This window comes from Podarcis gaigeae, assembly GCF_964106915.1.
Source record: "Podarcis gaigeae genome assembly, chromosome: 3".
NCBI classification, from domain to species: domain Eukaryota; kingdom Metazoa; phylum Chordata; class Lepidosauria; order Squamata; family Lacertidae; genus Podarcis; species Podarcis gaigeae.
Window position 1 is genome coordinate 45517743 of NC_139680.1, and position 27805 is coordinate 45545547.

Genomic DNA, 27805 nt, shown 5'->3' on the forward strand with positions numbered 1-27805 from the left:
TTTTAGGAAGAGACACTAGAGGCGGGATTTGATGTTTCCGGAAACGCCAAGAGCCAGGAGAGGGGGGCGTCAGTGCACGTTGCAATTTAATGATTTCCTAAAACGTCTTTTGACTGCACATGGATCCCCCTGCAGACGGTGAGAGGGCGGAGGATGTGTGTTCCTCATTCCCCTGAGTAGCAGCTGTCTTCCTGCAGGTGGCGCTGCCGCGGCAGCCAGATCGCGTTCTGCCCGAAACGGCAGAGGAATGTCCGCCGCCGCGCTCCGTCCGCGGAACGTTCTTGAGCTGACGTGTGAGTGCCAGAGGCCTCGCCGTTTCCACTCCGCCGCCGCCGCCTTCTCCTCCTCCTCCCCCCCTTTCCCCGCCCCCTCCTCGGACGCGGGGCAACCATGGCGGCTACCTGGGAAGAGATCCTGAAGTTGTCCCAGCAGTTCCAATCCGCCCAGTTCGCCCAGGCGACGCAGAGGTGAGGGGGGGAGGGGGAAGGGGAGGAGCCACCCGCGAGCCCCCCTCGCGCGGACGAATCTCGCTCCTTCCACGGTATCTCGCGCGACCAGCCCGAGGCTCCTTCATTCCCTGCTCAGCAGCAGCCGCTTCAACGGCGTCCCTCTGGGCCACGACCCGTAATGCCCCTAGAAGCAGCGCAGCCCTTCAGCAGGGAAGGGGTCTCTGCTCACCTTAGTGCCGTAATGCTCTTAAGTAGGGTTGCCTGTTGTTGTTTTCATCCCCGCTCCACGTGCTCTGCTTTTGACAACCTTGGCATACAGAAATGCAGCATATCGGGGCTAGAGCTTTTCCTGGCCTAGAGAAAAATGTCACCCGGATAATACTCATTTGCTAAAGGTGCTGCTGCCAAAGGCATAGGAACCAGTGAAGAAGCAGGAGCGATCCTGTCCGCCCTGGGAACCCGTGCTTTGCTAGCTGCTGCCCTTTCCCACGCATCCTGCAAACATGTCAACGCGTCCCCCATGCATTTAACATTTGAACAAGCGCCCGAGGCCAGTACTTTTCCGAGCACAATTCAAAGTGTTGATGCTGACCTTTAAAGCCCTAAACGGCCTCGGTCCAGTATACCTGAAGGAGCGTCTCCACCCCCTTCATTCTGTCCGGACGCTGAGGTCCAGCGCCGAGGGCCTTCTGGCGGTTCCCTCATTGCGAGAAGCCAAGTTACAGGGAACCATGCAGAGAGCCTTCTCAGTAGTGGCACCCGCCCTGTGGAACGCCCTCCCATCAGATGTCAAAGAGGAAAATAACTACCAAACTTTTAGAAGCCATTTAAAGGCAGCCCTGTTTAGGGAAGCTTTTAATGTTTAATAGGTTATTGTATTTTAGTGTTTTGTTGGAAGCTGCCCAGAGTGGTTGGGGGGACCCAGCCAGATGGGCGGGGTATAAATAATAAATTATTATAATTATTATTATTTCCTGGTATATCGATCTCCTGTGTTGGCCTGCTTTGCAGCAGAAGCACTTGAAAGGGTCTTGTAGCTCCTGACATATCTGTTTGGGGAATAAGCTTTCGGCCTGCTCCTCATGAAGTGGACTCTTTAGTCCGTGGAAGTTGCATCCCAGTATTGTAATACATTTGTGGGTCTTTTAAGATGCATGTACTGTAAAGCTAAAGGGCTGCACCAGCTGCAATGTTTCTGTGAAAGCACAAAAAGGGTAACTCAGTTTCGTCAAAGTGCTTATTTTAGCAGGCTTTGCCGTTGAAAGAATTGTACTGGACCTTTGATTACTGTGATGACGGTTGAATATGAATGTGTGTGTAATATATGAGAACAGAACTAAGAAAGTATGACTCGACATACATGTTTGGACATTTTCAGAATATGTATTACTGCATGCTGTTTTGTATTATTTTTTAATATAATACTATAAAACTGATAAGCCCATGGCAGTCCACAAGGTCTAATATTTAGCAGACAGTGTTTTTGTGAGCTTGTAATAAGGCTGGCAATTACTTTCGTTTGTGGAATGGCCATATAACACAATACAAACTTCTGTTCCATTTAGCTGCAAAAAAGATCCATTGATGTCCATTACTCATAATTAGTGTCAGTGCATTTAGAATGGTAACCAATATTATCCAAAAACACAATACGATGTTATATTTCAAGTTCTGATATAATCTGCTGAAGATAAAAAATCTGCAGTAATTCTGTGAAAACTGCACTAGACATCCAGTGTCAAATGTACCTTGTTGTTGTTTAGTCATTTAGTCGTGTCCGACTCTTTGTGACCCCATGGACCAGAGCACGCCAGGCACCCCTGTCTTCCACTGCCTCCTGCAGTTTGGTCAGACTCATGTTTGTAGCTTCGAGAACACTGTCCAACCATCTCGTCCTCTGTCGTCCCCTTCTTCTTGTGTCCTCAATCTTTCCCAACATCAGGGTCTTTTCCAGGGAGTCTTCTCTTCTCATGAGGTGGCCAAAGTATTGGAGCCTCAGCTTCACGATCTGTCCTTCCAGTGAGCACTCAGGGCTGATTTCCTTCAGAATGGATGCGTTTGATCTTCTTGCAGTCCATGGGACTCTCAAGAGTCTCCTCCAGCACCATAATTCAAAAGCATCAATTCTTCGGCGATCAGCCTTCTTTATGGTCCAGCTCTCACTTCCATACATCACTACTGGGAAAACCATGGCTTTAACTATACGGACCTTTGTTGGCAAGGTGATGTCTCTGCTTTTTAAGATGCTGTCTAGGTTTGCCATTGCCTTTCTCCCAAGGAGCAGGCGTCTTTTAATTTCGTGACTGCTGTCACCATCTGCAGTGATCATGGAGCCCAAGAAAGTAAAATCTCTCACTGCCTCCATTTCTTCCCCTTCTATTTGCCAGGAGGTGATGGGCCCAATGGCCATGATCTTCGTTTTTTTGATGTTGAGCTTCAGCCCATATTTTGCGCTCTCCTCTTTCACCCTCATTAAAAGGTTCTTTAATTCCTCCTCACTATTTGGTATTCTGGTATTTGGGAAATGCCTTGGAATCTTAGGTGTGGGGAGAATGCTGTTGGAAATCAGTATATATGAAGCTCCACAAAGTTTGATCAGCCCCAATAAACAACTTTCTTGCCTGTTTTGCACCAGTTAATCTGGAGTACAGACCCCTAGTAACGTTCCCAGTTTTATTAATATTGATAAGAATCCCTGCTTAACCTGTAAGCATGGTGTGGTGGTTGTGAAACTCACCTTTCTGCTTTCTGTTTGCAGTAAGACAGAGCGTTAAGGGATAATTTGATTGTATTGTCAATCTGTCAGAAACACTTGTTTTAACTGAAAATTTCTGTGGCATAAATAGATTGCTAAAGCTTCTCCAGATTGTCTTAGAAATGAAGTAGCACTTGTTTAAAATCAAGTTGTCAGGATCTCATGCAAGATGTTTTGCTGTTCTTTTATGTATGCAGACTGTCGGAACGTAATTGCATAGAGATCGTTTCTAAGTTGATTGCTGAAAAACAGCTGGAAGTGGTGCATACTCTTGATGGAAAAGAGTATATTACTCCTGCGCAGATTAGCAGAGAGATCCGTGATGAACTTCATGTTCATGGTGGTAAGTGTGTAAAAAATATTATTTCTAAATATGTTTACAAGCTCAACTACAGAGAAAGAAACTTTAAAGGTAATTTGCTTTGGGAAAATAAAAATACATAGAAACATGTATCCTTGCCATCGAGACATTTAAGGGTCATGATTCTAACACTATTTCATAGTGCGAATGGACTCGCCAAAGTAAAATAACCATTAGAAAGATACTCCTGTTGACATATCTTCAAGATCAGCTAGGGGTGGTGTGAAAAACAAAAGCAGCAATTCTGATTATCCAAACTGCTAGTGGCAGAATCCTAGCTTGGAAGGGACCCAGGTCTCATCTAATAATGGTAATGTTAGGTAACTTTACATTGCAGTCCCATACATCAGTGTTCCCCAACCTCGGGCCTCCAGCTGTTTTTGGACTACAACTCGCATCATCCTTGACCACTGGTCTTGCTAGCGAGGGATGATGGGAGTTGTAGTCCAAAAACAGCTGGAGGCCCAAGGTTGAGGAACACTGCCATACATGACTACTCAGAACTATGTTCCATTGAGTTCAATAGGCTTCACTCCCAGATATGTGGGTATAGGACTGCAGCCTCTATGTCATTCCACTTACCTCTCAAGCTGCTGCTGAATTTGGAATACTTGGTGTACATTTATCATTTAAAAGGAACTGCAAAGAAGTATGTAGGATATTTTTATGTGGAATTGCAAGCACAGTTTAGCACTATTCTGGTATGTTACATACATTGTCTGCACTGAATGGGAAAGTTGTAAAAAACAGTGTAAACAGTTAGGTGAAACTGGAGACAGGATTGTAACAGAGAATTCAGTTGTATTTACAAAGCTGTCTAGTCTTATCTGAAAGGTGAGTAAGAGCCAAACTGTCATTAGCTATTCCATCCCTTGCATTTTTCATAAAAGGCACCCATGAGAGGCATGGGTTTGAATCAGAAGAAGGGTTTCTTACCCCCACCACCCCCACCCCACTCCACCCTGGCACAATTTTCTTTTTTAAAAAATGAACTCTTTCCCCATTTTGGAAGTTGCTAGTTGCCTCACTCAAGATTGGATTTGAACAGTAGCTGTGCCACTGCTGGTAACAATTAAACTCCTAGGGTATGAGGAAAAGAATAATTGAGGGAGCTTTCTTCCTGGCAAGTATCAGTTGATATCTGAAGTTGTAGCATCCCTTTCATGCTGAGTACAGGAATAAAGGCAAAGGCCTTTTGGTTTTTCATGCCATTGTTTGTTTAGTTTAAGAACAAAGCATTAGCTACCAGCAGGCTTCATCAACCTAAATCTTTTTCTTTATGCAGATTAACAGACTTATTTCAGTGGAGTTTACCATAGTGCAAATGATGCAAACTCTTGTGCATGTTAATGAGCACACAACTCTTTTCACAAGCTCTTCCAATTTCATTTCAAAGTGGGGGCACTTTCATGTATAGATCTTTTTTGAAAGTTTTCCCTCCACTGATGTAAGTTGCGGTACTAGCGGGCATGGAAGATCTAGAGCATGTCTGCAAAATACTCTTTGCTATTCCAGATGTTGCTGCTGCCACCACCTTTATAGTTCACATCATGCTGGTCCAGGTATGTTTAAAGATTTCTACACAAGTGGCATGACTTTCTTCCATGTGGATGTGTAGATGCCTTTACATGTAATAGGACAAATATGCAAGAAACTTAGAGGCAGTTGCAGCTATGCTGGAAAAATTATGTATAAAGGAAATCCTATTCACACTTCATAGTAGTAAATTCCATTTAGCAAGCAGGGTTAGTTCCCAGACAACATGCATGAAACCATGCTGGAAGTTTCAAATCAGAATGTAAAGAGTAATAAAACAGTTCATTAAAATGTACTTCCTTTGTCTATGACTTTCTATATTATGCATTAAAATCTATTTGTTAATATATTCTTTCTTTTATTACAGGTCGTGTAAACATTGTTGATTTGCAACAGGTAACTTGCTTTAAGCATAAATACTTTTTATCTGCGCTTAATTGGGCCAATTTGAAATACACATTTGTTTTTAATGGTTTTGTACCCAGAAATAAGTCTCATTGTGTTCAGTGAGGCTTACTCCTAGGTAAGTGGGTAGCGTATGGAAACCTAAATACTTATTGAATAGTGTATGGGTGGGTCCCCCCTTCCCTTTTAAGTCCCCAGTCTTACAATCTTGCAATTAGCTGACGGGTGGAGATTAAATCCTGCCTCTAGGTTACACAGTCTGTTACCTGCTGGGAACAGGATCGCACAGCCAGTGCAGTATTAAACCCTGTCCACCCACCCACCAGTAATGTCAGCTGGGTGGGCATGGTTTTGGGGGAAAGACCTAGAAGGCCAAATTGTCCCATGTCCTGGAGATTCCCCACCTCTGGAGTAGAGTATAAACACTTACCTGCTAACCTATATTTCATTTTTACTAACTGTGGTGTCTCTGTAGGTTCCATTATGTTGCTCCCATTCTCTGTAATTTTATATATTGTTATAAAATTACAGAGAATGGGAGCAACTTAATCACACTGTTCATCAAGATAAGCACCCCATCACACTTGTTTTAATTTTTGAAGCCTGTTTTAGCCTATCAAGGAGGTTGGGCTTTTTAAATGTCACAGTATGCACAAATAACAATGACTGATCGCTGAAACAGTCAGGGAATTAATATTTCATTTCTGCCAACCTTTTTCCATCTGAAAGCTTCAGCTAAATTGAAGCTTTTCATAATAATTAGAGATTTTATTACATTGTGTGTTAACTTGTCTTGATTGCTATTTTCTTTTCCAATATCACATTTTCTTTTTCAGTTAAGATACACCTGTATCTGAATTATTGAAAAGTAGCTAGAGTGTAATGGTTTGTGAATGTGAAAGTGTATCATTTTAACAGTAGATGATGGATTTGAATTCTAGATGCTAACCTGTTTCTCCCCCCTGCAGGTAGTAAATGTAGATCTGCTCCATATTGAAAACCGAGCTAATGACCTTGTCAAATCAGACCGAACAGTTCAACTAGTATTGGGGCAGCTTATAGATGAGTGAGTTCTTTCAAGAGTGATTAAATACAGTGTAAATGTGTAAATGTGTAATGGGCTTTTAGATGTGATTAATCCAGAATGAGGAAATGGAAGCCAATAATTATGCTTTGTGTCTGAGAATGTACTCCACTGCTTTTGTACAAGCTGAGCAGTTGAAGTCATACAAACATTTGAGAACCACTTTATTGTTTTATGCTCGCTAATGCAAAGGAAGGCATTTAAACTTTCCTCATTACTGTTGAGACAAAGACAGAAAAAGCTCTGGAAATTAAAAGGAGGGGGGGTTGTGTCCCTTTTATGCCCAGTGTGTGTAGAGGAGATGGATGAGACTCCTTAGCATCAGCAGCAAGTAGTTTGCCCTCTTGGGTCGTTTGAAAGAGAGACACAGTGTGCAAGGAACTCTTACTACTTAGTGTAATGTGTATCACCTTTAAGAATCGGGTGCTGGAAAGGACAAATGGGGAGTACACAGGTCCTGCTTGCAGGCTTCCCATATGGATCTGGTTGCCAGCTGTGAGAATTAGGATGCTGGACTAAATGGGCCTTGGGCAAATTACCTATATATAATGACAACCTGATTAAATCGCAGCTTATATCTAGTATATAAGCAGTGCTCTATTGCTGACATGGACCATATGTTTGCTGTGATATCAGATATGGGTGCCGTTCAGTTTAAACTCCAATATCAGCCTACAATCTTTATGTTTTAGAAATGAGCTTCAGACGAGATATATCAAGCAACAGAACACTATGAAGAATTACATTTGCTTTATCAGTTTTGTAAAACATGAAAACTAATGGTAACTTCTGTTTGAGGGAGAATGATCACATCTTTTACAAAGTTTGTAGTAGACGCAACATACACTTAATGTTTTCATATAGTACTACCGGTATATAGGATTAGTAAAAGCAAATAATGTTACAGCACGCAAGGCAAATTTTGAATTTTATACTACTTTTTTTTCCATATTAGGAATTACCTAGATCAGATAGCAGAAGAAACAAATGACAAGTTACAGGAATCTGGGCAGGTGAAAATATCTGATTTGTGCAAGGCATATGACCTTCCTGGAGATTTCTTGAAGCAGGTAATCAATATGAAAATGACCAACTTTTCACTAAAGCATGTGATACTTCACCTGTCATTACTATTATGATAATAGGTTCCAGTATCAAATGCACTAGCTTGTGATCTAAGTTTGACAACGTCTTTTATGGTACTTAAAGTCTAACATGGTTTTAATTTGCTTATTGCTTCCAAATACTGTGACTGCAGTATTGAATCTAATTTCCTGGCAGCCACTGTGTCTAATAATAGGGAAGTGAAGCAGTCCTGATCTGCTACTTCAGTAAGATTCTCTGAAAAGGCAAAAATATTTCTTAAGATCCGTAGTCATTGGTTAGCACAGACCATTGGGCTGTAGAAATTGGAAGCATTTGTTGATTCCCCAATGTGGTGGTTTGCAGCCAGATGAGCAAAAATGCATTTTCCTAACATACCAGGAAAATAAGGATGGTATCCATAGCACCAGGAGCAAAACTAGGCTTTATTTCACCTAGGTTAAAGATCTAGTTGGGCACACCAACTCAGGCATTGGCACACACACACAGGCTGGAAGCCTTAATGGTGCCCCTCTGGAGGCTTCACACAGGGCAAAAAACCAGCTACGCCCCCCCCATAGCTACAACACTGCATAGCACTTGTATTTCTTCCCTCCCCTTGTGTTCATCCCAATTTTTTTTCTGGGGTCCCCCAACTCCAGAGTTTATTTTGAGGGCATGCAGGGGACTGCAGACAAGAGGAATGGAGAAAGTTCTGTTCTGCAAACCCAAGTCTCTTGCATTAGCAGAATGGGAACATTGGATAGGGCCTCAACTTAGGAAGCAAAATGGGCTACATTATGTCTTATTTACACATGAGAACCTGTTTACGTCAATAATACATGCAAAGTTCCAAGTAATGTAATTGTGTGTGATCTAATACTGGTACAACTTCAGGTATTCTGTCACTGAAGTGCATATTGTTTTGCACAAGAGTTCTTAGAATCTTGATGCAATAACTTTAATTATACTTCAAAATTGGTCAGAGATCCGCCACATCACATGTTTTTTCTCGGTACTAACATGGATTTCTATGTAAGAATGATAGGTGTCAATTCCTGCCTTCTGGACATCATGTTGTTGTTGTTGTTGTTGTTGTTGTTGTTGGCTTTAAAACAGCAATACACAGCAGGATTCCACTTCACAGCTTCATCGATAAGGCAGCAGCAATTCAAGGTTTTCTCCCTGTTTGGCCCCCAATCTTCCATTCATTCAACATTCCCTCCTGCAAGACTCTGTTATGAGGAGGTGACTCTGAAATAACATTAGAGCGTTTGGCTTGGGGGTAGCATTCATTTATAACATTTGTTTTAAAACATGCCACCTTTTATGTTAGATTTCAGGGTTGCATACAAGGCTTATTAAGATCTTTAAAACAAAAAAAAATTCCTTCCAGTAGCACCTTAAAGACCAACTAAGTCAGTTCTTGGTATGAGCTTTCGTGTGCATGCACACTTGGTATGAGCTTTCGTGTGCATGCACACTTCTTCAGATACAGTGTATCTGAAGAAGTGTGCATGCACACGAAAGCTCATACCAAGAACTGACTTAGTTGGTCTTTAAGGTGCTACTGGAAGGAATTTTTTTTGTTTTGACTATGGCAGACCAACACGGCTACCTATCTGTAATAAGATCTTTAACTGAGTCATCTTGACTGTCTCCAATAATCTCTGAAATGTATTTGATTAGGGCCCTGGAACTATGCCGAAGCTTGGAAAGCCCGCCTTTCTACCTCTTAAATGGCGTTTTGCCAGAAAGACCTTCATTTTTAAGCACAGAAATGTTTTAGAATAAATAAGATGAAATCCAAATAAAAGAATGCAGACCAAAGGTTTTAGAAATCTGCTGCCATTGACAGATGGGACACAGAGCACAGCCAAAGTTTCAAGCAGAAGGATAATTCCAAGTTACACAAATTTTTGAAACACTTATCGCGCTTGAATCCATTGAGTATTTTTCAGAATGTACCAGTAGGACTACAGAAGGTCGAGGCATTCATCAGCTGCAAAAACTTAATCCTAGTGCTATAATGTGTGCCATACTTCAGAGCTTCCTTACTGTCAAGTCCCATGATAGTAAGCAGGAATGTAAGGCTCTCTACATTGGCTTAATTGTCTTCCTGAGCATTCAAGTTCTGAAGAGGGGTCTCTTATCTGTACCAAGAAGCAGTGGTGGATTAATGGTTGGTTGTAGTCTAACATCAAATCCTGTCCCAAGGCTGAATCCACATGCACGTATTAAAAGCCTGCTAAAAGCAACATAAAGTCAAAATGTAAAAACAGTGCAAGGTCAAATGGCTTCTCCGGTTAATTGCTGTGTTTATGTTCTCAGGCATTTTCCATCCGCCTGGGCAAAATTATCCATGGGAAAATTGATCAGGACAACCGAGGAGTGATTTTCACAGATGCATTTGTCACACGGCATCGGGCCCGGATCCGTGGTCTGTTCACTGCCATTACCAGGTAAATTGAAAGACACGTTTCTGTTTTGGGATAAACAGCTCTGATTATCTGCTCCTTGTGTGAGATATGCAGACACTTCCTGCATAAAAGCAAGATTAAATTTTCCAGAGCAAATGTAACTGTTTTTAATTACAATAGCAATGGCAACTGCATCACTTTGGCTCTGGCTTTTCATCAAAGAATCTGCTCCCATAAATTGACAAAAGTTGGACATGCTCCTACTTTTCCGATAAAAAAATTCCAAATCTTTACGCAGCTACTGACGTCCCATCCTTAAATGTTTCTTCCCTGCAAAATCTCCACAAATTTCTTGTCTTTAGCAGTGAAAAAACTGGAAACAAAAGACATTAGTGGTTGCATAGCATATTCTAACAGTATTCTGTTTATGAAGTAGAAAATAGCAATTTAGTTTATTCCAGTATTCACAAACTTGGTCCTCAATGTGGAATAAATAAAGATATTTAAGGAAGGATTCACTGTTGTGCTAAGGCGATGGTTCCATGAGGACAAACATTTTGGCTTGCCATGTGGAAGGATCCCCCATGTGCTTTTATGGGGGATCTCTCAGCCCCCACCAAAAACCAATTTTGGTTGTGCAGAGGGAAAGAAGGAGGGGAAGTCCCATTGCACACATGGAAGTCCTTCCACAGGGCTTTTGTTGATGGGCAAATTGATCGGGACAACCGAGGTGATTTTCACAGATGCCGAATCCTGCCCTAAGTGTTTATGTATGAGTGTCCTGGTTTCTTATATATCACTTCTCTCTTTAGACCTACGCCAATAATTAACCTAATAACTCGGCATGGATTTCAGGAGCATCTGCTTTACTGTGAGTTTTGTTCAGACTTATTTAATGCTGATTTTTTGTTATATCAGAAAGTGTTAAGTAAGAGGAAATTAAGATAAGGTTTGAAGCTTGCGTACTTTTTTCTCCTTTCGAAAGGAAACTGAAACTGACCCATTAAAATGCATCTTTCATGTCTTGTTTTGGGGGACCAAAGGAGGTGTGGCCTTAGAGGAATAACCCTGCCTCGTTACCAAAAGACTTCTGCAGTCCTGAGCTTTCGCTACCTAAAACTATGCCAGCTCTTGTTTACTACATATCATTCTTGTTCATTCCTCCTGACCACTATCATTTAATGTAGTTTGCATTTATTTTGGCCAACCATTTTCTGGCTGCCCACACCTTCAACATATAGATTTTTCTTGTTCTAAATAAGAATATCTTAATTAAATTAATTCATTGCAACCTAAAGTGAAAATCAGACAGTAACTAAATGAAGCTCATATTAAATACATGCATTCAAATTATTATTTCTTCAACACTAGTGTATAACACCCCATGTACGAATCAGGCAAACAAAGCTGATGTATTTTTTTAAAAAATGTTTTAATAAGACATACCACCCACAAAAATGTAAATAATTATAAAAAGAATCCATAGCACACACTGTTGCTGACTGCAAATGTCTGCTGAGACTGTGCTGAAGAAACAGCTGTTTTCCTGTGACTTTTCCCCACTTGTTAATATATAATATACTGTACTACAGGAAGCAGGTGAGAGGTGAACTGTTTAACATCTATCTATCTAGGTGTGTCTGTGTGTTCAAATTATTTAACTTGTCCAGAAAAAAGATAGGCCTGCATACATCCCTCTGAGTTGTGGTTGTAATCCCTGTATTTTTAATCACATATTCATAAGTATTTCTAATGCTGTGGCGGCTTTGTTTCTTTTCCCAGCTATGCTGGAAGAACTTGTTAGTACTGGACGTTTGAAAGGCACAGTGGTTGGTGGAAGGCAAGATAAGGCTGTGTTTATCCCTGACATCTACTCCAGAACACAGAGCAACTGGGTGGATTCGTTTTTCAAGCAAAATGGTTATTTAGGTAACTTACCCCTTTTGAACAAACTTTTCTTTCTGAAAGTTACTGGTCAAGAGAAGCATATTTCTTAGAGATCTCCCCCTCCCTCCGACCCTCATATATCCCATTTTTCCTCATCAGTAATGGTTGACGCCTATTGAGAGAGACTGGTAGGGCAGGAAGGTTAACAGTAGGCAGAGCCACTAACAGACAGAGCCAATTCTTGTTTTGTCCCCATCCTCCTCCCTCCTGAGTTCTACAAGGGCAACACTAAAACTAAGGAGGAGAAAGCTGACAGTCAGTGCCAGCCTCTGTGCTGGCTGGAAGTAAGTAGCTGGGGGCTAACTGAGTTTTATGGGACAGCACCCTCCTCCCCTTAATAACCAGCCTCCGCTGCTGATCACCAGTGCAGGAGATAATGCAGTGCAGAACATCGCCATCTCCTGCTCCCTAGTATAGTTCCTGGGTTGGAAGAAGGACAAATTCCTGAGCTCCTCCTTTGGGCCTGGATGAAGCTGTAAGCTTTGGTAATAGAGGGCATGTTTGGAAGAGCAGACCTAGTCCCACTCTTTAATCCACACATGACAGGACAGCAGGGAATGGACAAGACCATCCCAACTCTTCATTATTCTGTTCAGTGAAGCTATTGCTGTTGTATTGGGGAAAACAGAGGCTAGCCATATTCTCCTATTGGGGAGTGATATAGTGAGCAGACTTGTGGAAGACTTCCTCCCTTGCCCACCTGACAAATTTACCAAGTTAACATACAAACACCAGCTCCTGGGTTCCCTACTGCTTCAGAGTGAGCAAGAAACAAAAGCCACAGAGAGGCTGCGAAGAGGGTGGTCAGTGTCCACCAAGAGATGTCTAGCCCATTGTCCCCAGTTTTGTTTTGGTTTGGTTTAGTTTGCTTCAAAGTAAAGGACTTTCTGTAATTTTGTAGAATTTGATGCATTGTCCAGACTTGGCATCCCAGACCCTGTGAACTACATAAAGAAAAGGTACAAGTCCTTGCAGCTCTTGTTTCTGAAATCATCTTGTGTTGGTCAGGAAATTGTGGATCAAGTGGAGGCCTCTGTGGATGAAGCCATCAGCTCTGGAACATGGGTGGATATAGCGGTATGCTCTTTGCTTTTCATTTCTTTCCACTGGCTTTATTTTTCAAAAGGGGTCACAGCACAGGTCATGACTGAACTTCTTGCACTAGCGCAAGGAGATTTCCCCCGTCATGCACACTATGCGTCATCCCCAAATCTCCTGAGAGTTGAGCAAACTTCAAGGTTGTTTGGGGTAAGAGACTTGAGAATGTTCCGTCACGCAAGGGAAATCCTTGTGCTGCCAAATATTCACCACAATGCTACATTGTCTACAACCGTTTGCCTCCAGAAGGACCCAGGTCCAATCCTTGGCATTTCCTGGTGGGCTCATGGGGGATAGATACCCTGTTAGAGATCCTGCAGAAACACTGCCAGTCACTGCCAGCAGCACAGAACCAAATGGACCAATTATCTGTCTATATAAGGAAGCTCCCTGTGTTCCTATGTGGCAACAGAGACTATTTTATGCAGTTACACAGAGGAAAATTATACACCACAGATTTAAAGCAGTGATTACTGCAATTTGCAAGGACATGGCAGTTGAAAGGTCATCACTTGCTAGTCTCGCTTGTTCCAGCTTGAGAAGCATTAAGCCTTAATTTCAAAGCATAATTTCTGCCAAATCAATATTGAGCAAGAGCTTAGGGTTGATGTGGCAGACTCTAATACTGCCTGAGATGCTATTTTTGTAGATGGGACTTCAGTTCTTAAACAAAAAATATTTGCTATCAAGCTTTATGTCTCAATAGACAGTACATATTCCTGTATTCCATTTATCCAAAAGCGGCTTTTACCTTTGTGATAGCAACTGTTCCTTATCGGGTGTGGCGGGGGGAGCTATAGAGCTTTGAAGACTAAAAGCATACTTACTCCTCCGAATAGGTGCCACATGCATTTTTAATTTACCAAAGGTAGTGTGAAAAATTGGAAGTGGAAATAAATTATGGCCCAGACAGCTCTGAAAGAGAGTGATAAAGTCACTAACTGAATTCACAGGTTAACTCTAATACACTTGTGTGTTTTACAACATTCTATAATTCCAGCTTAAAATTCTTCACACCACTTGCCTGTAGATTTGTGGACATATTTAGCTCACAGTTGCTTCACTGCAATAGATGACTGCAGCATTTTTGTCCAGATAGATAGAAACGAGTTTTGTACAAAGTGGCAGTAATAATTTTCCCAACAAGCTACCTAGAAACAGGGAATTACATGTTTATCTGTCATCATCCAGGCAGAGGGCACAGACTCCTGTCATCAAATACTGCAGGTTATAAAATGCCTTTTGAATTGGCTTTATATCCTACCTGGAGTTTTTAATTTGTACATTATTTTAATGCAAACATGGCAAGTAGCTTGAAACAGCTTTGACACTTTACAAAAAGCTGTAAAGATTTATTTTGTCAAAAAGCTTTTGATTTCCCAACCTCCCTTCTCTCAATGTCATCTTTACATTTTCAGTTTTTCTGGTTTAGAAAAATCCTGTTTATTAAAGTACATTCATCCACCTATTCACCTATTCATCTCTCTAACAAAGATTAAATGAGTAGACAGGCAGGATTTTGCATCAAGGTAACCTAAATTCTGACCTTATTAAAGCTGATTTCTGCAGTGAGTATCAACTCTGCAGATTGAGTCAATGCAGAGAGATGTGCATAATTTATTTTCTGCTATAGAAAGCTATTCAGGGTAGTCAATCCCCACCTCACCTCATACTTTTGAGATTTCACCTGACATCGTTCAGACACCTTTCAAACCTTTTCTTGCAGTTGTAAAAACTAGCAATATTTAAAAAATAATAATCTTGGGACTGCTAAATTCTGTGCCAGGATATGAGTATCATGCATGGTAGTTATACAAACAAATTTGTATATATTGTAGCCAGTTGGTTGAACAATAAATAACAATGTGATGGTTTTCGTTTGGCTTTGCTTCTTTTGCTCCTAGCCTCTTCTTCCAAGTTCATTCTCTGTAGAAGATGCCAGCATGTTGCTCCAGCAAGTGATGAGATCCTTCAGTAAACAACCTTCAACTCTGGTCTTTGGCGACACTAATGTTGTCAGTGAGAAATTTATCAACAGCTGTGCTGATTTGTTTGGTGATCTGATGCACCAGAAAGCTGAAAAGGTTTGTTTCTGGGCGCATTGTTTTAGAAAAGGACTGCATGAGTTACAGCTGACCAAACTCAATGCCACTCACCAGTAATGCAGTGTGGCCCGTCAGGTGCTCTCTCCTTCCCCAGCTCTCTTTGCAGTTTGATTCAAGCAAAATCAATATATTCATTGAGCCCTTGATAGACTTATCTCTGGCTGGTGGGCTGCATTCAGCTTGATAAGTCACATGTTGTGCAAGCCTGTCTTTAGCACATATTAATGATGTTTTTATGTCTTTGAGCTGAACTACCTACCCATGGAATCAGCATTGTCCATCATTGTGTTTTACATTTAATTTTGCTTCTCGTTAAAAATGACACCTTTGTTTTGTAAGCTTTGTGCAACACATTTTGGGAGAATATTGGGATGCCATCACATTTGGCTCATATTCCTTGAATATGTACATCCATTTTCCATATCTCAAGCCAGACACTGTCAGATTCTTGGCTTTCCTACTGTGATAATCAAGAACAAAGCAGCAGGTGGCAAGGAAAGGTTGTCTAGTGATTATTTCTAGGTGAGAGTACAACAAAGAAAACGGAGATATGTTGCTGCATTTCAAAGTAAAATAGCAAAAAATGGGATTATTCTGTTTATATTTCTTGCATATCTTCTTCCTATCAAAACCAGCACAGCTCAGTGGATGGTGGCTAAGTTTAAGGTAATAGTGTTCTGCTAGGACCTGACAGATGGGATACCTCATGCAGATATTAGCTGAGTATGTGTCTGTCATGTATTGCGCTCTCGTATGAGTGTCTGGGACATTATGTCCATGCTAAACAGGAGGGGAGATAGTATCAGAAACCTTAAGGATTTGCAGTACGTTCCAGTGCATCTCACATGAACAGGTGCACGTATGATCTTCATTTTAGGAGATGAAAAATAACCCTGTGCACTTAATCACAGAAGAGGACCTGAAGCAGTCTGCATTTGTAGAAAATGCTTCTTCAAGTAAAAAAGACAAGAAAGATGAAAGAAGAAAGAAAGCAGCAGGTAAGAAAATGGAGGCATAAGTTACTTGGTTACTGATTCCATGGTTTCTTGTTAGTTTGGCAGCTGTCCTGTTGGCATGACAAGGACTTCTCCCACATTTCAGCATTGACAATAGAGACACAGGTTTTGGGAAGAAAGAGTAGTGCTTCTCTTCTTTGCTGACTACTGTCAAGTTTTCACTGCTCAAGGAAATGCAAAGAAAAAGAGTGCTGGAGGGAGCAGGGTAACTCTGCCATTTCACTCTGTAGCTGGACATGGGAAGCAGAACAGCTCTTGTCTCTCATCATCATCATCACCACCACTCACAACTTATTTATGTAGTCTTGGCCCACCGTAAGACACAATGAGAAACATTGGTTAGTTGTTTGTGGGGAAGAACATTAACATGTACAGTAAGAACTCCGTATTGAGTTTGCAAGAAATCCATATTGATGAGGAAAGCTCCCAAGAGAACAGAGTTTTCTAGGGCATGGTGGCTATAGAAGCTCTCTAGACAGCACTATATAAGGCAGACTCTAAAGCTGTAATTAGACGGAAGGAATTTATACCAGTGTTGTCTTTATAGCCATTTCTCTTATTTATTAGCATTCCCCACCCCCGAACGTGTAATTAATGCAAATGTCAAGTCACACGTTTATATACATAATGTTACCATTGCTTAGTCTGCTTATCAAACCATAAGGCTTTGGTCAGGATGTTAACGATTGTGTTCTGATAGCACAATATGATGCATGTTTACTCAGAAGTAAGCTCGTCTCTATTCAGTGGGGCTCAGAGGAAGCTGTGCCTAGGATTGCAGTCTAAAGTAAGGAATATTCATTCAATTGAGTAATTTCATTTTACAAATGAGAGGATGAAAAGGATTTGCTAGAGTTTTGAAACTATTTACACTGAATTTTTAGAATAGCCTGAATGTGATCAACCAGAGTTGTGATTGTATAGTGGCATTTATGCTAAGTGGCTCTTAACAAACTTTATCAAAGTTTGATATAATGCTTTTCTTCCAAAACAGAGTACCCATTGTATGCCAAAATAAAAACTACACTTGAATTTTACATTATTGTTTTAACATACGGGATTGGGACACTCACAAATTGCAATTATAGAATTGTCTTCTACTCAGAAATGAGACCCATTGATTTCATTGGGGCTTACTCCCAGCAAAGTGAGCATAGGGTTGTAGCCCAAGTGTTCCAATGAGTTGGTTTAGGGTCATTTGAAATAAAATGTGCAGATGACAGTTCTGTTCAAAAGGCAAACAGTAATCATGAATATTTCCTGTTCAGCATTGCTTGAACTTGTGTTAATTTCATTGTCAGTCAGCTTAAATGCATTTCCTTTCATCTTGATTTGGAACTTGCTGTGGACATTGCTTCCTTTCATTTTACCGTTATCTTTTATTTGATTTAAGTCTGAGTCACATTTTCATAAGGATCAGTTTGCTTTACTGATGAAGTAGAAATTAGAACAAATATTGAAATACTATACTCTTAGTTCTGTCGTTCTTTTATTATGCACCCAGGTATAGTAACTCCTGTTTCCTTTCATAATATAGTCAGGGTTATTATTTTCTCTGTTTTTATAAGGATTTCGGTTTCATTTTATTCTATTTGTCAAAGCATCACTTGACTTAGTAATACTTCACATGCTAATCAAGTAGTTTTTCCACCAGAGGGCACTGGAAGTGTGAAAAGTAGCGGTGGAGGAAACGCCAGAGAATTTAAGATCAAGAAAGCCAAGAAGAAGGGAAGAAAAGACGCTGACAGTGATGAGGAATCACAAACAAGCAGCTCAAGTTTGTAGTTTATTCTACTATAGTAACCTAATCCTTGTAGTTTTGTAAATGCAGTACTGTTGCCCTGAGTTTGTAATGAAATATTCTCCTATAAGATATCCAAATATATTAGTATGGTTATCTTTTTTTCTAAGATAATTATTTGAATTGTGACACAAAGCCTTTTAATGGTAACACAGAAATGCTACTTCAAGCAAAAATCAAGGTTAAGCACGGAACTAAAATATATATATATATACATATGATGAAGAGAATTTAGTGAGCTGTTTTAATATGGGGCTGCAGGTGTGAGGAGAAACGTGCTAGCACTCTGGTAGTGCAAAGTTCCGTTACCTGGTTTCAGGTGATTTCCATGCACTGTAGCCCAGCACGTCATAGCTGGCAATGTTTGGCAGCTTCCCCCAGCCCTCTGGAGAAGTTCCTCAGGGATGTACGGGGAGCTGCAGGAAGGGAAAGGAAGATCAGTTGCATTATCTGCCTTGCACAGTGTTGAATGCAGCCCAGGATAAACTTTTTTTTTACCTGAATGCTTTAAATTGTATAACCTTTTCACATTAGAGCATCATTTCTGATATGTGTTTGGTAACATTACTTACTGCAAATGGCAATGGTGCATCCATATAATTTTAACAGCAGTTTTTTTGGGGGGGAATCTCATTTTACCATGATATTTCCAAATGACTCCTGAATTAATCTAATCACAAAAGCAAACAAGGGGAGGGGGAAAAAACTAGGGCTCTGTGATAAACATACAGTAGCAATTTTGAATAACGTGAATAGCAGTAGTCGGCACGTGCTTATTTTTTTGTGACCTGCGGGACTAAGAGGAATGTATTTTGTGTTCTTACACGGGAGATTTCAAGAAAACTGAAGATATGAATTATGTTTCTCATGGTCATTGCAGATAAGAGCAAGCACCTCGAGATCCCTTTTCTGTCACCAGAAGAGATTGAGGATGTTTTAAGAAAACATGTAAGGGACTGTCCTGAAGAGCTTATAACAGAACTCGCTGACCATCTAATAAGGTAATTTCAATTATTTATCTCAGTTTTGACTTAAACAGGGCCTAACACATCCTATAGCTCAATGAAAAATGAGAATTCCGGTGTTCCACCTTGCAAGGCCTTCATTCATTCATTCACAGTATTTATATCCCACTCTTCAGCCAGAAGGGCTCCCCAAGTCACTTATGTATCCATAAAAGAAATGCAGTAACTATCAACAACTACAATCTAAAAAATTTACAACCCATAAAAGATGAAAGGGAAGATGAAATCAAGCAAAGTTATGTTACCAGGTTCCCATATTAACCAAGTGTGATGAAAGCAGACAGCTCAAAGTTTGAAAGACAGGCCTTGTTGGGCCCTTGAGAAATAGCCTGCTGACCCTCCCTTCTATGATGTGTCTGCAGCAGAAAGTTGTTGATCTCACAAAAAGCAGCTCCAAGCCAGCAAAAGAAATCATTTTTAAAGCAGTCACACAGGCCAGACTCCTCCTTTGTTGCCAACTGCCATTGTTAACTACTGCAGCTGCAGGCTATGTGAGCTGCCTGTGTAGTTCTGTTCTAGCTACTGTGTTGTGTACAAAAAACAGTTGCAGCTGAAGTTCTTAAAATGCCCTTGGCTTTAAATTTTCAACTTCTGATAGGAAAACATGTTGTTTTGTTGTTTTGAGGTTCTGTAGTATTTGAAGAAATACTAGTCTCTTACTAATGTATTCCCTCCCTACCCCCACCCCCCCATTCTTTAGGCCCTTGACCAAGAGTTATCAGGAAGTTGTGCGTTCAGTATTTATGTCCTCCACTTCTACTTACTCTGGAGCTAGCAGGAAAAAGACCATCAAGGACTTGCAGGAAGAGGTGTCCACCCTGTATAATAATATCCGATTATTTGAAAAAGGAGCAAAGCATTTTACAGGTACAGCTTGGATTGTATCTAAGGTAGTGCTAGGTAACTAGTTCCAGTAGCACTAGATTTCTACTTGAGCAACAGAACTTCCTACCCTCTCCCCATGCACACCTTAAATCTGTTCTGAGTGTTTCTTCAACCCACTAGAGCAAATATCTTCAAGCTTTTTAAACCCAACCTTCCCATTTAAACATGCATTTGGGGATCTGCTTCTCAATCTTTTACCATATATTCCCATGGTGGTAGTGCTCCTTTTACAACCTGCCTTAGAGCAGGCTGCGATCCACCAGTGGGCCCCAGCCCACCCATTGAAGCACCAGTGCTCTAGAGCAGATTTGGGGAGCGCACAGGGCACACGTGGAGGGAGGAAAGGGAAGTTTCATTGCTCAGTACTGTATATATATCCTTGCAGAAATGGATGCCACACACTTATCTTCAGAATGAATTTATGGTTTAACACACTGTTGCTGGGCAGTTTCTGATTTCAAAAAGAACTCTAAAAGACTATAGTCTTTGATGATACTGCCCACCCATTTACTTAAACTTTTTCTTTTTTTACCTCTTTGGTTTCTATTCTTCTCCCCCTGTCTACCACAGATATTTTTGTGTGGATGTTCATTGAATTCTGCCGTTTGTAATCTGCACAGAACTGCCCGTAGGAGTCAGTTTAATATTTGCTTTCTCTGCTTGAAGCAAAAGATGGCCTAGTTTGAAACATCTTGTCTGACCTTTCCAATAACATTTGCAGGTCTTTCATGCATTGTGATGCCACGGACATTTTAACACCTGTAAAAGCAGCTGGAAGCAGAGCGTAAGATGCTTTGTGGCTGGAAAAAAGGCCGAGGCCTCTCTAGATTGGCTAATGTAATATGCAAATATTTACAAATTGTCTTTTTAATCGCAGAAATTCTGTTTTGCAGATGAGACGCAAAGTAACATCGCCAAGCACATGCTGAAGACGTTTTGCACTGACATCACCAACCTCATCTTCAACTGCCTAGCTGCTGATCAAATGATGGCAGCAGAAGACTACACTGCCATTACCACCGAGGTACTTTGATACTATTTCCTATTATCTTCACAGATTCTTAAAGCAATTAGTTCATATCCCCCCCACCCTCATTGTAGAGCTGGACAAGGGGGAGGGGGGGGCCCTGTGCTTCTTCAGGTGTTATTGATGAACTCCAATTCCTATCAGCCCCAGCCTGCATGGCCAGTGGTCAGGGACGATGGGAGTTGTAGTCCAACAACATTTGGTTGTCTATTGGTTCCTAGACCCTGTTATAGGGCATGGGTTCCTGTGCTTATAAGATAGCTTAGATCTCCACAACCCCTACAGACATTTTTCCAATGGTTCTCCCTGTCTGTAGGTCTCCAGCACAGTGCCTGCAGAAACCTTCTCTGCTGACCACAGAGTCCTGCCTCCACATGCCTCCCCCTGCTGAAATTAGGCCTAGAAGAAAACTTCAATTGTAGCTGATTTATTTCAAAGCAAATTGCATTTTGGGGGGCATGGCAGTACAATAAACTCTGCCCACGGTTGTGACCCTCCCTACTGACCTCCCCGTACACACACAATTAAATTTCACAGAGCCCTTCTATTTGCAACAATACAAGGCTTCTTTAAAGCCTTATTGACATGAAGAAAGGGTGATTCTGAGTTAGTGGGGTTGCAGCTGGGGAGGAAAGGATTACTCTTTTCCTTTCTCTTATGCACCCCCCTCAAAATTGCTCCCCGCCTAACTGCAACAGAAGGCTTTTCTCGAGCCTAATTGTTGTGGGGGTGATCTTCCAGGACACTATAGCTGCGGGGAGAAAATTGGCTCTTGTCAGAAGGTGACAAACACCCCATTATCTGGGGGCAGTGCAACAAAATCACTTTTTTTAAGCTTAAATGTGGTTTGTCCAGTGTGCAAGGTGCCCATGACCATTCCTCTGGTTTGCAAATATGTCACAAGGCCCAATAAGGCTGACCCCTGCAATATGAGATTAGTGTTTCTAAGACTACTTTCTTTTGAGTTTATTGACCAAAACATGTTGTTCATTGGAATCTAAAATTACCTTCATTGATTTGCACACTTCTTCAAATAGATGAGGAAAAAGATTTTGAGTACTTTATCTGAAGAGACAAGAGGTCCTTTAACAAAACTCCACATTTCTCTGAATGGCAAGGTAAGTTTCAGGCATCCAATCTGCACCCACTCTCCTAAAGAAGTGTAGTTTTATTTGGTTTGTCATTATTAATTTAGTAAAGGATTTTGTTCTTCACTTTTCCCTTAATAGTTAATTTCGAAATAGGCAAACTGTAAGCGAAATAAACTGAGAACAAGCATTTTATTCATAGGTGTGAAAAAAAGCAAGAGGGATGGGGGAAACAGCGGAGGACACAATATAGGCAAAATATCAGATACCTCTGTGTGTAGAAGGAAGCCATGACACTCCACATTAGATGAGCTTCTCCCAACCTGTAGAAAACCTCACACTGAATTTAAAGGAGATAATAGCTTTGCTATTCTTTTTGTTCTGCTTTTTTTTTGAAGAGTTTAGAAGAGTTTGTTTCCTGTCTTGATGCTGCTGCAGAAGCTTGCGATATTATGGTGAAAAAGGGTGATAAGAAGAAAGAAAGGTAATATTTTTGCAATACATAGTTTCCCTCTGTAGGCTTCTACAGGTGATCACTTTTTCAGAATGATAGGTGCTTCATTGCTGGCAAACTAGTCTTGCTACTCCAAGGAATAGGGAGATAAAAATGTTTTAATGTAAGTTAATTTTCCAGAAATAATACTTTCCAGCTTTTTGCTTATGACCTAAACTTTCTTGGTGGTATCTAGCCATGCCTCCCCCCCCCCCCCAAAAAAAAATGCTCATTTAAGATCCTTCACAGCTAGGAACTGCTTATGGAGGACAAAAGTTAAATTCAAGTCTCCTGACGAGTTACACATCTTCATTCTGTGGCTGTTTAAAATCCTTTTATATTAAGAATACATATACCTACTGACAGTGCTTTTTTCTGGGAGGGATGCAGGAATACGGATACCCCTAAACATTTTGTGAATCTGAGTTTGGCCTCATTGATGGAAAGTATTTCAATAGGAGTAAGAAAATGAGAGTACCCCTAAACATTTTTTTAGGAGGGGAAACACTGCCTACTTACCTGGTAATCCATCTCATTGAACACAATGGGTCCTATTTCTAAATAGATTTGTATATATATTGCACATGTAAAATCTTGCAGCTTATGAGTCCTAAATTTAACATTAAATGCTTTCAACTTTATTAAACTGGAATTGGAAACAGCATCCTTTAAAAAATACAGAAAGATACTTCAACAGTGTGTTTACACATACTTGTCCTCATTAAAGGTAGTTGGTTTTACTACCACGTGGCTACCAGTGGGGAGGTGCTTTAACATTATGGCCACTTAAGAGAAAAGACACATTGACGAGTTGGTGGAGTCATAACTAACTAGCTAGAAACAACAGTATTCATAATTTATTGTCATCATAGAAGCCCTTTATCATTCTGCAAGCAGTAGCAATTAATGTTCTTGTACTGTAGTCTTGGTTTCCTAAATCTGTCCAATAGAGTCGCTTAACCTCATGGCACTTCCAACAGCATTTGGAGAAATATATGGGATGGTAGTAATGCATGACCTGAAGTTCACAGGACTCTTGCGGAATCTAAGCCAAGCCTGGTCAGAACCTGGGTAGGAGACTGCCTGGTACCCACATATGCCGCCATGATTTCCATGATAGAAGAAAGGTATAATGAGTGGATTTGGTGGCATCTATACCTCTTGGTAATATTATGCACCAGTAAATTGCTCTTTTTCATTCCTGTTAATGGGTAGAATAGTATTCAGCTTTTTAAAGTATTTGCGAAGTTGCCGTCATTATCCTTGTACTAGGATTATTATTACTAAGTTTATTCGTTTCCTTTTTGCCACAGGCAGCTCAAAACAATAGTAGTACATCTATTAAAAGCGGGAATGGGGAGAGAGAAAACATTAAAAACATGCCACCCATTCTAAAAGGCCTTAGATCATACAAATGGAAAAGTGAGAGTTTCTAATTAAGGCCTCCCAGAAGAGGAGAGTGGAACTATAGTTTTGAACTGTGGTCCAAGTCCAAAACTTTTGTTTTCAAGGAACATTGTCTTATAGATTAACTCACTGTTATCCAAATCTGCCAGTAATTAAATTGGTAAAAGCCTTTTCTCATCATACATCCTGTTTCTTTTCTCAGGCAAATCCTGTTCCAACACAGACAAGCTCTGATTGAACAGCTGAAAGTCACAGAAGATCCAGCTCTCGTTCTTCACCTGACATCAGTCTTGCTGTTCCAGTTCTCAACACACTGCATGCTTCATGCACCCGGAAGATGCGTGCCACAGATCATTACTTTCTTAAGTACAAAGATCCCAGAGGTACTTACACTAGAAAAACCAAGGAGTGTTGTAATTTCCTCTTTTCAAAAGTTGAGAAAATGCTGGCATTCACAGAAACCACTTTATTTATTTATTTATTTATTTATTTATTTATTTAGACTGAAATCCTGTACACACGTTCTAGGAGTAAATTGTATGGAAATCAGTAAAAGTAAATATGTATAGGATTATATATGTGCATGCAGAGGGATGAAAGTGGACATTTCTGTGACTGGTTCAGTAATTAATTTCCACAACATAGAATTCTCAGTAAGCACATATAGGGAACTATGTGTGTCAACTATATATAACAAGGGATAAAATTAGGTATGTGGTCTACTGAATTTAAGGGAAGCAACTACTGTGCAATATTATAGTGCAATGGTCTTCCAGGGAAAGCTGTAAATATGGGATGCAATATTTAAAATAGATTTTTTTATGATCTGCCCATTAATATTAGACAAAAATAAAATCACTCATTTGTATTTTGAAGAAATGTTAAGGTTATCTTTTTTGAACGTGATTTTAATCTTGGTATATATTTTATGTGAACAGATTAGAGGTTTTTATGACTAAGCGGTATGTAAATTATGTTAAAACAGATCTCATTTGATTTGATTTGATTCTTTGAGATGGGATCATAATTATGCTTGAAGGAAGTTGCTTTTCTCACTGCGGGTTCTTTATGAACTAACACAACCACCATTTGATTATAAGTTGCTCATATTGCCTTCTTAGTAGCCACATTTTGTTTCATTTTGCAGGATCAGCATTCTCTTCTTGTCAAATACCAGGGGTTAGTAGTGAAACAGCTGATAAGTCAAAATAAGAAGATTGGGCAAGGAGACGACGACTCAGTGGATAACAACCTGAATGCAGAAGAAAGCATAGAGGCAATCCGGAAAGAACTCCAGGAGCTGGCTGGCTCTGTCAAAGACCTTGTTCTCAGGCCCAGAAAATCTTCTGTAACAGAGGAATGATAATCTTAATAAAACTCATTCAGGATGTTCAAAGAGTCGGGATGTTTTCTTTGAGGAAAACTCTGATAATGCTTGAAATAGCCTTGGCTTTTAGAAGCTGTGTTTGCAATAATTATATTACAGTCCTAAACACAGCAACCATGTGGTTGGCGAAAAGAACTGAAATGCTTATTGAAAATGCAAGGCAGCATAACCAAAGGGAGAATTTGTCTCTTAAAATATTTTTGTAATATCTGGCAACTGAACAAAGCATTTGTTTAGATTTCATAGAGTTAAGAATTCTCAGTTTTGTAGGCCACAGAAACAGTGTTGGTCTCAAAGGATGGAAGACATTGAGCATATTTTTTTAAACTGTTGGATTGGAACTTAGTGTAGGACTATGCAAGCTTTTGCATTTCATAGAATTCTGTCTGATCTGACGAGTTCTTTGAAATTTCAAAGCCTACATATTCACCAAATATGTTCTCGCACAATGCTTGTGTTTTCCTTACATAAAGAGATGCCATTTATTCAAAAGGTTGTTGTTTATATGCAAATGGAAGGTGTCCTTACATTTCTGTTAACTGGACATTCTCACAGATAGAAGGGGAGAAAACAACCCCCTCCCCCGAGCAGCCCTGGCATTTCTCCGTCCTTTGCTACAGAGACCCTGCCAACTCTCCAGAGTTGATTTCTATGAGGTATAGGGGGCTTCAGAGAGAAGAAACAATTGGCTAAATTTTCACCTGTAAGAGTTCTACTACTCAGGAATCAACCATATATCTCTGTATTCTGTATTTTTCCTTTCCAAATTACTAACCACTTAAAAATAAAATGTCACTAGAGCTTTTTTTGCACACAAATTAATTGTGTATCAGTAATACACAGTGCTCTGTGTCATTTTAACATTATGGAGAGAAATTGTTGTGGTTAAAAAAGTTAGCATCCCCAAATTATTTTAGTCCTAATATTAACATTCAAATGGAGGGGGGGGCAGTGTCAGAGACACAGTTTAAGATCATTGCTAGAGGACAAATGTTGACAAATGCCCACTAAAGTGATCTCTTAAACACACTCTGTGGTGTCCCATTGCTAGAGACATGTGATGTTTAATAGTATTTCACTCTCTGGTGTTTATAACTCTGTAGTACATTTATTATGAGACACAATATTTAATCCATTTAAAGAAGAAAAAGCTAGGAAAAGGTTATCATTAGTTCCTATGTCAGGTCTTTGTACATGTCTTGGTTTTATTGAGCAAATTATTCTCCTGAACAGCCATTCATTGAGATTTTTGTTATTGTTTGTGCCAGCATAACTCTTTTCATTGCTGTTCCTGCTGTTTGCTGCAATTTAGATGCATTTATACCTCTTAGGGGTATAAGTGAAATCATAATTTCCATTATATATGGAACATTTGGTTTAACAACAACAAAATAGCATTGCTGTTTTCCATTGTATTAAGTTACTTTGCAGCAACTTTGGGTTTCTTTTGTGGATGCTTGACTGCGAACAAGTTTTGATGCCAGGTTCTGCCTGCCCTTAAGCCAGCTTTCTCTGCATTCATGATTTATCTTGTGCAGATTGGCTCCAAGCCAGACAAGAGAAAGGGAGCTATGGCAAGGCAGCTGGGTCTGAAGTGGAAGCAAACTTGGATCCCTTTAAAATGTGATTGGTTTGAAATCATGGCAGGAATATCTGCCCCACTAGAACAACTTTTAGCCTTTCCCTCGTTCCCTTTGTCATTTGCATCCCCACAGAATTTTCCATGCTGGTTCCCATTCTTAATATTTATTCATTGTTCACCTTGTATTACTCCCATCTCCTCCTGTTCATTTTTTTTTCTTTCCTTCAAGTTCTCTAATATAAGCTCCCCTTGCTCAGTGCTTCTGCTTTTTTCCATGAAACCCTTCTACCTTTCGTGCTTCTCTTCTGTTACTACTGTTATTGTAAAATGGAAAATGATTTTGAACGTTTGCAATGGGAATATGGGGGCAGTAAGATTGAAGATTATGTTACTCCTCTCAAAAGAATCACAGTGTTTTTCTCTCACGTGAATTTTTGATGCACACAAAAATTCAAGCCCCTTCATCAGGGTGCCCAATTAAGTTGGAATGATAAAAAAATGATGTCTGCAACCAAAGGGGACCATACTTCAACCAAATGTGTACAGGAACCTGTAGTCTATCTGAAATAAGTTGTGCAGTGTGTGTGTGTTTTTTTTTTACTGTAGCTGTTGTTACATGAACTCATTAAATGGCTATATTAACCTACAGGACTTCCTTTTACTTTACACCATGTAATTGTACAAATCACGATCCATTCTGAAGCAGACTTCCTACATCAGAAACTGGAGAGCAATAGATGACTGAGAATCACAAATCAGTAGTTTTAGAACCACATGGAAGCTGCAAGCAAGCTAAGAAGCAGGTGTCTGAAGTCTCCAGTATGCCCTGTGTCACCACCATGACCTACAAT

The 27805-nt window shown here is 40.3% G+C and overlaps 1 protein-coding gene across 1 annotated transcript; it reads left to right on the forward strand.

The window, feature by feature from the left end:
• Window positions 1-218: 218 nt before the first annotated feature.
• Window positions 219-27600, forward strand: UFL1 (UFM1 specific ligase 1). Its single transcript, XM_083730242.1, has 19 exons — window positions 219-467; window positions 3402-3547; window positions 5469-5497; window positions 6475-6572; window positions 7546-7660; window positions 10005-10135; window positions 10906-10964; window positions 11876-12022; window positions 12942-13117; window positions 15043-15222; window positions 16121-16241; window positions 17914-18036; window positions 18941-19061; window positions 19786-19952; window positions 20864-20994; window positions 22035-22115; window positions 22484-22569; window positions 24188-24368; window positions 25133-27600. The coding sequence occupies exons 1-19, from the start codon at window positions 391-393 to the stop codon at window positions 25346-25348; spliced, it is 2385 nt and encodes a 794-aa protein (XP_083586368.1). The 5' UTR covers window positions 219-390; the 3' UTR covers window positions 25349-27600.
• Window positions 27601-27805: the final 205 nt, after the last annotated feature.

Excerpts from the sequence above, each read along its gene's own strand:
- UFL1 (XM_083730242.1), top strand. The coding sequence starts at position 391 with ATGGCGGCTACCTGGGAAGAGATCCTGAAGTTGTCCCAGCAGTTCCAA. Across the intron at positions 16,242-17,913 it reads AAGAAGAAAGAAAGCAGCAG|AGGGCACTGGAAGTGTGAAA; the intron begins GTAAGAAAATGG and ends TTTTTCCACCAG. Across the intron at positions 22,116-22,483 it reads ACATTTCTCTGAATGGCAAG|AGTTTAGAAGAGTTTGTTTC; the intron begins GTAAGTTTCAGG and ends TTTTTTTTGAAG.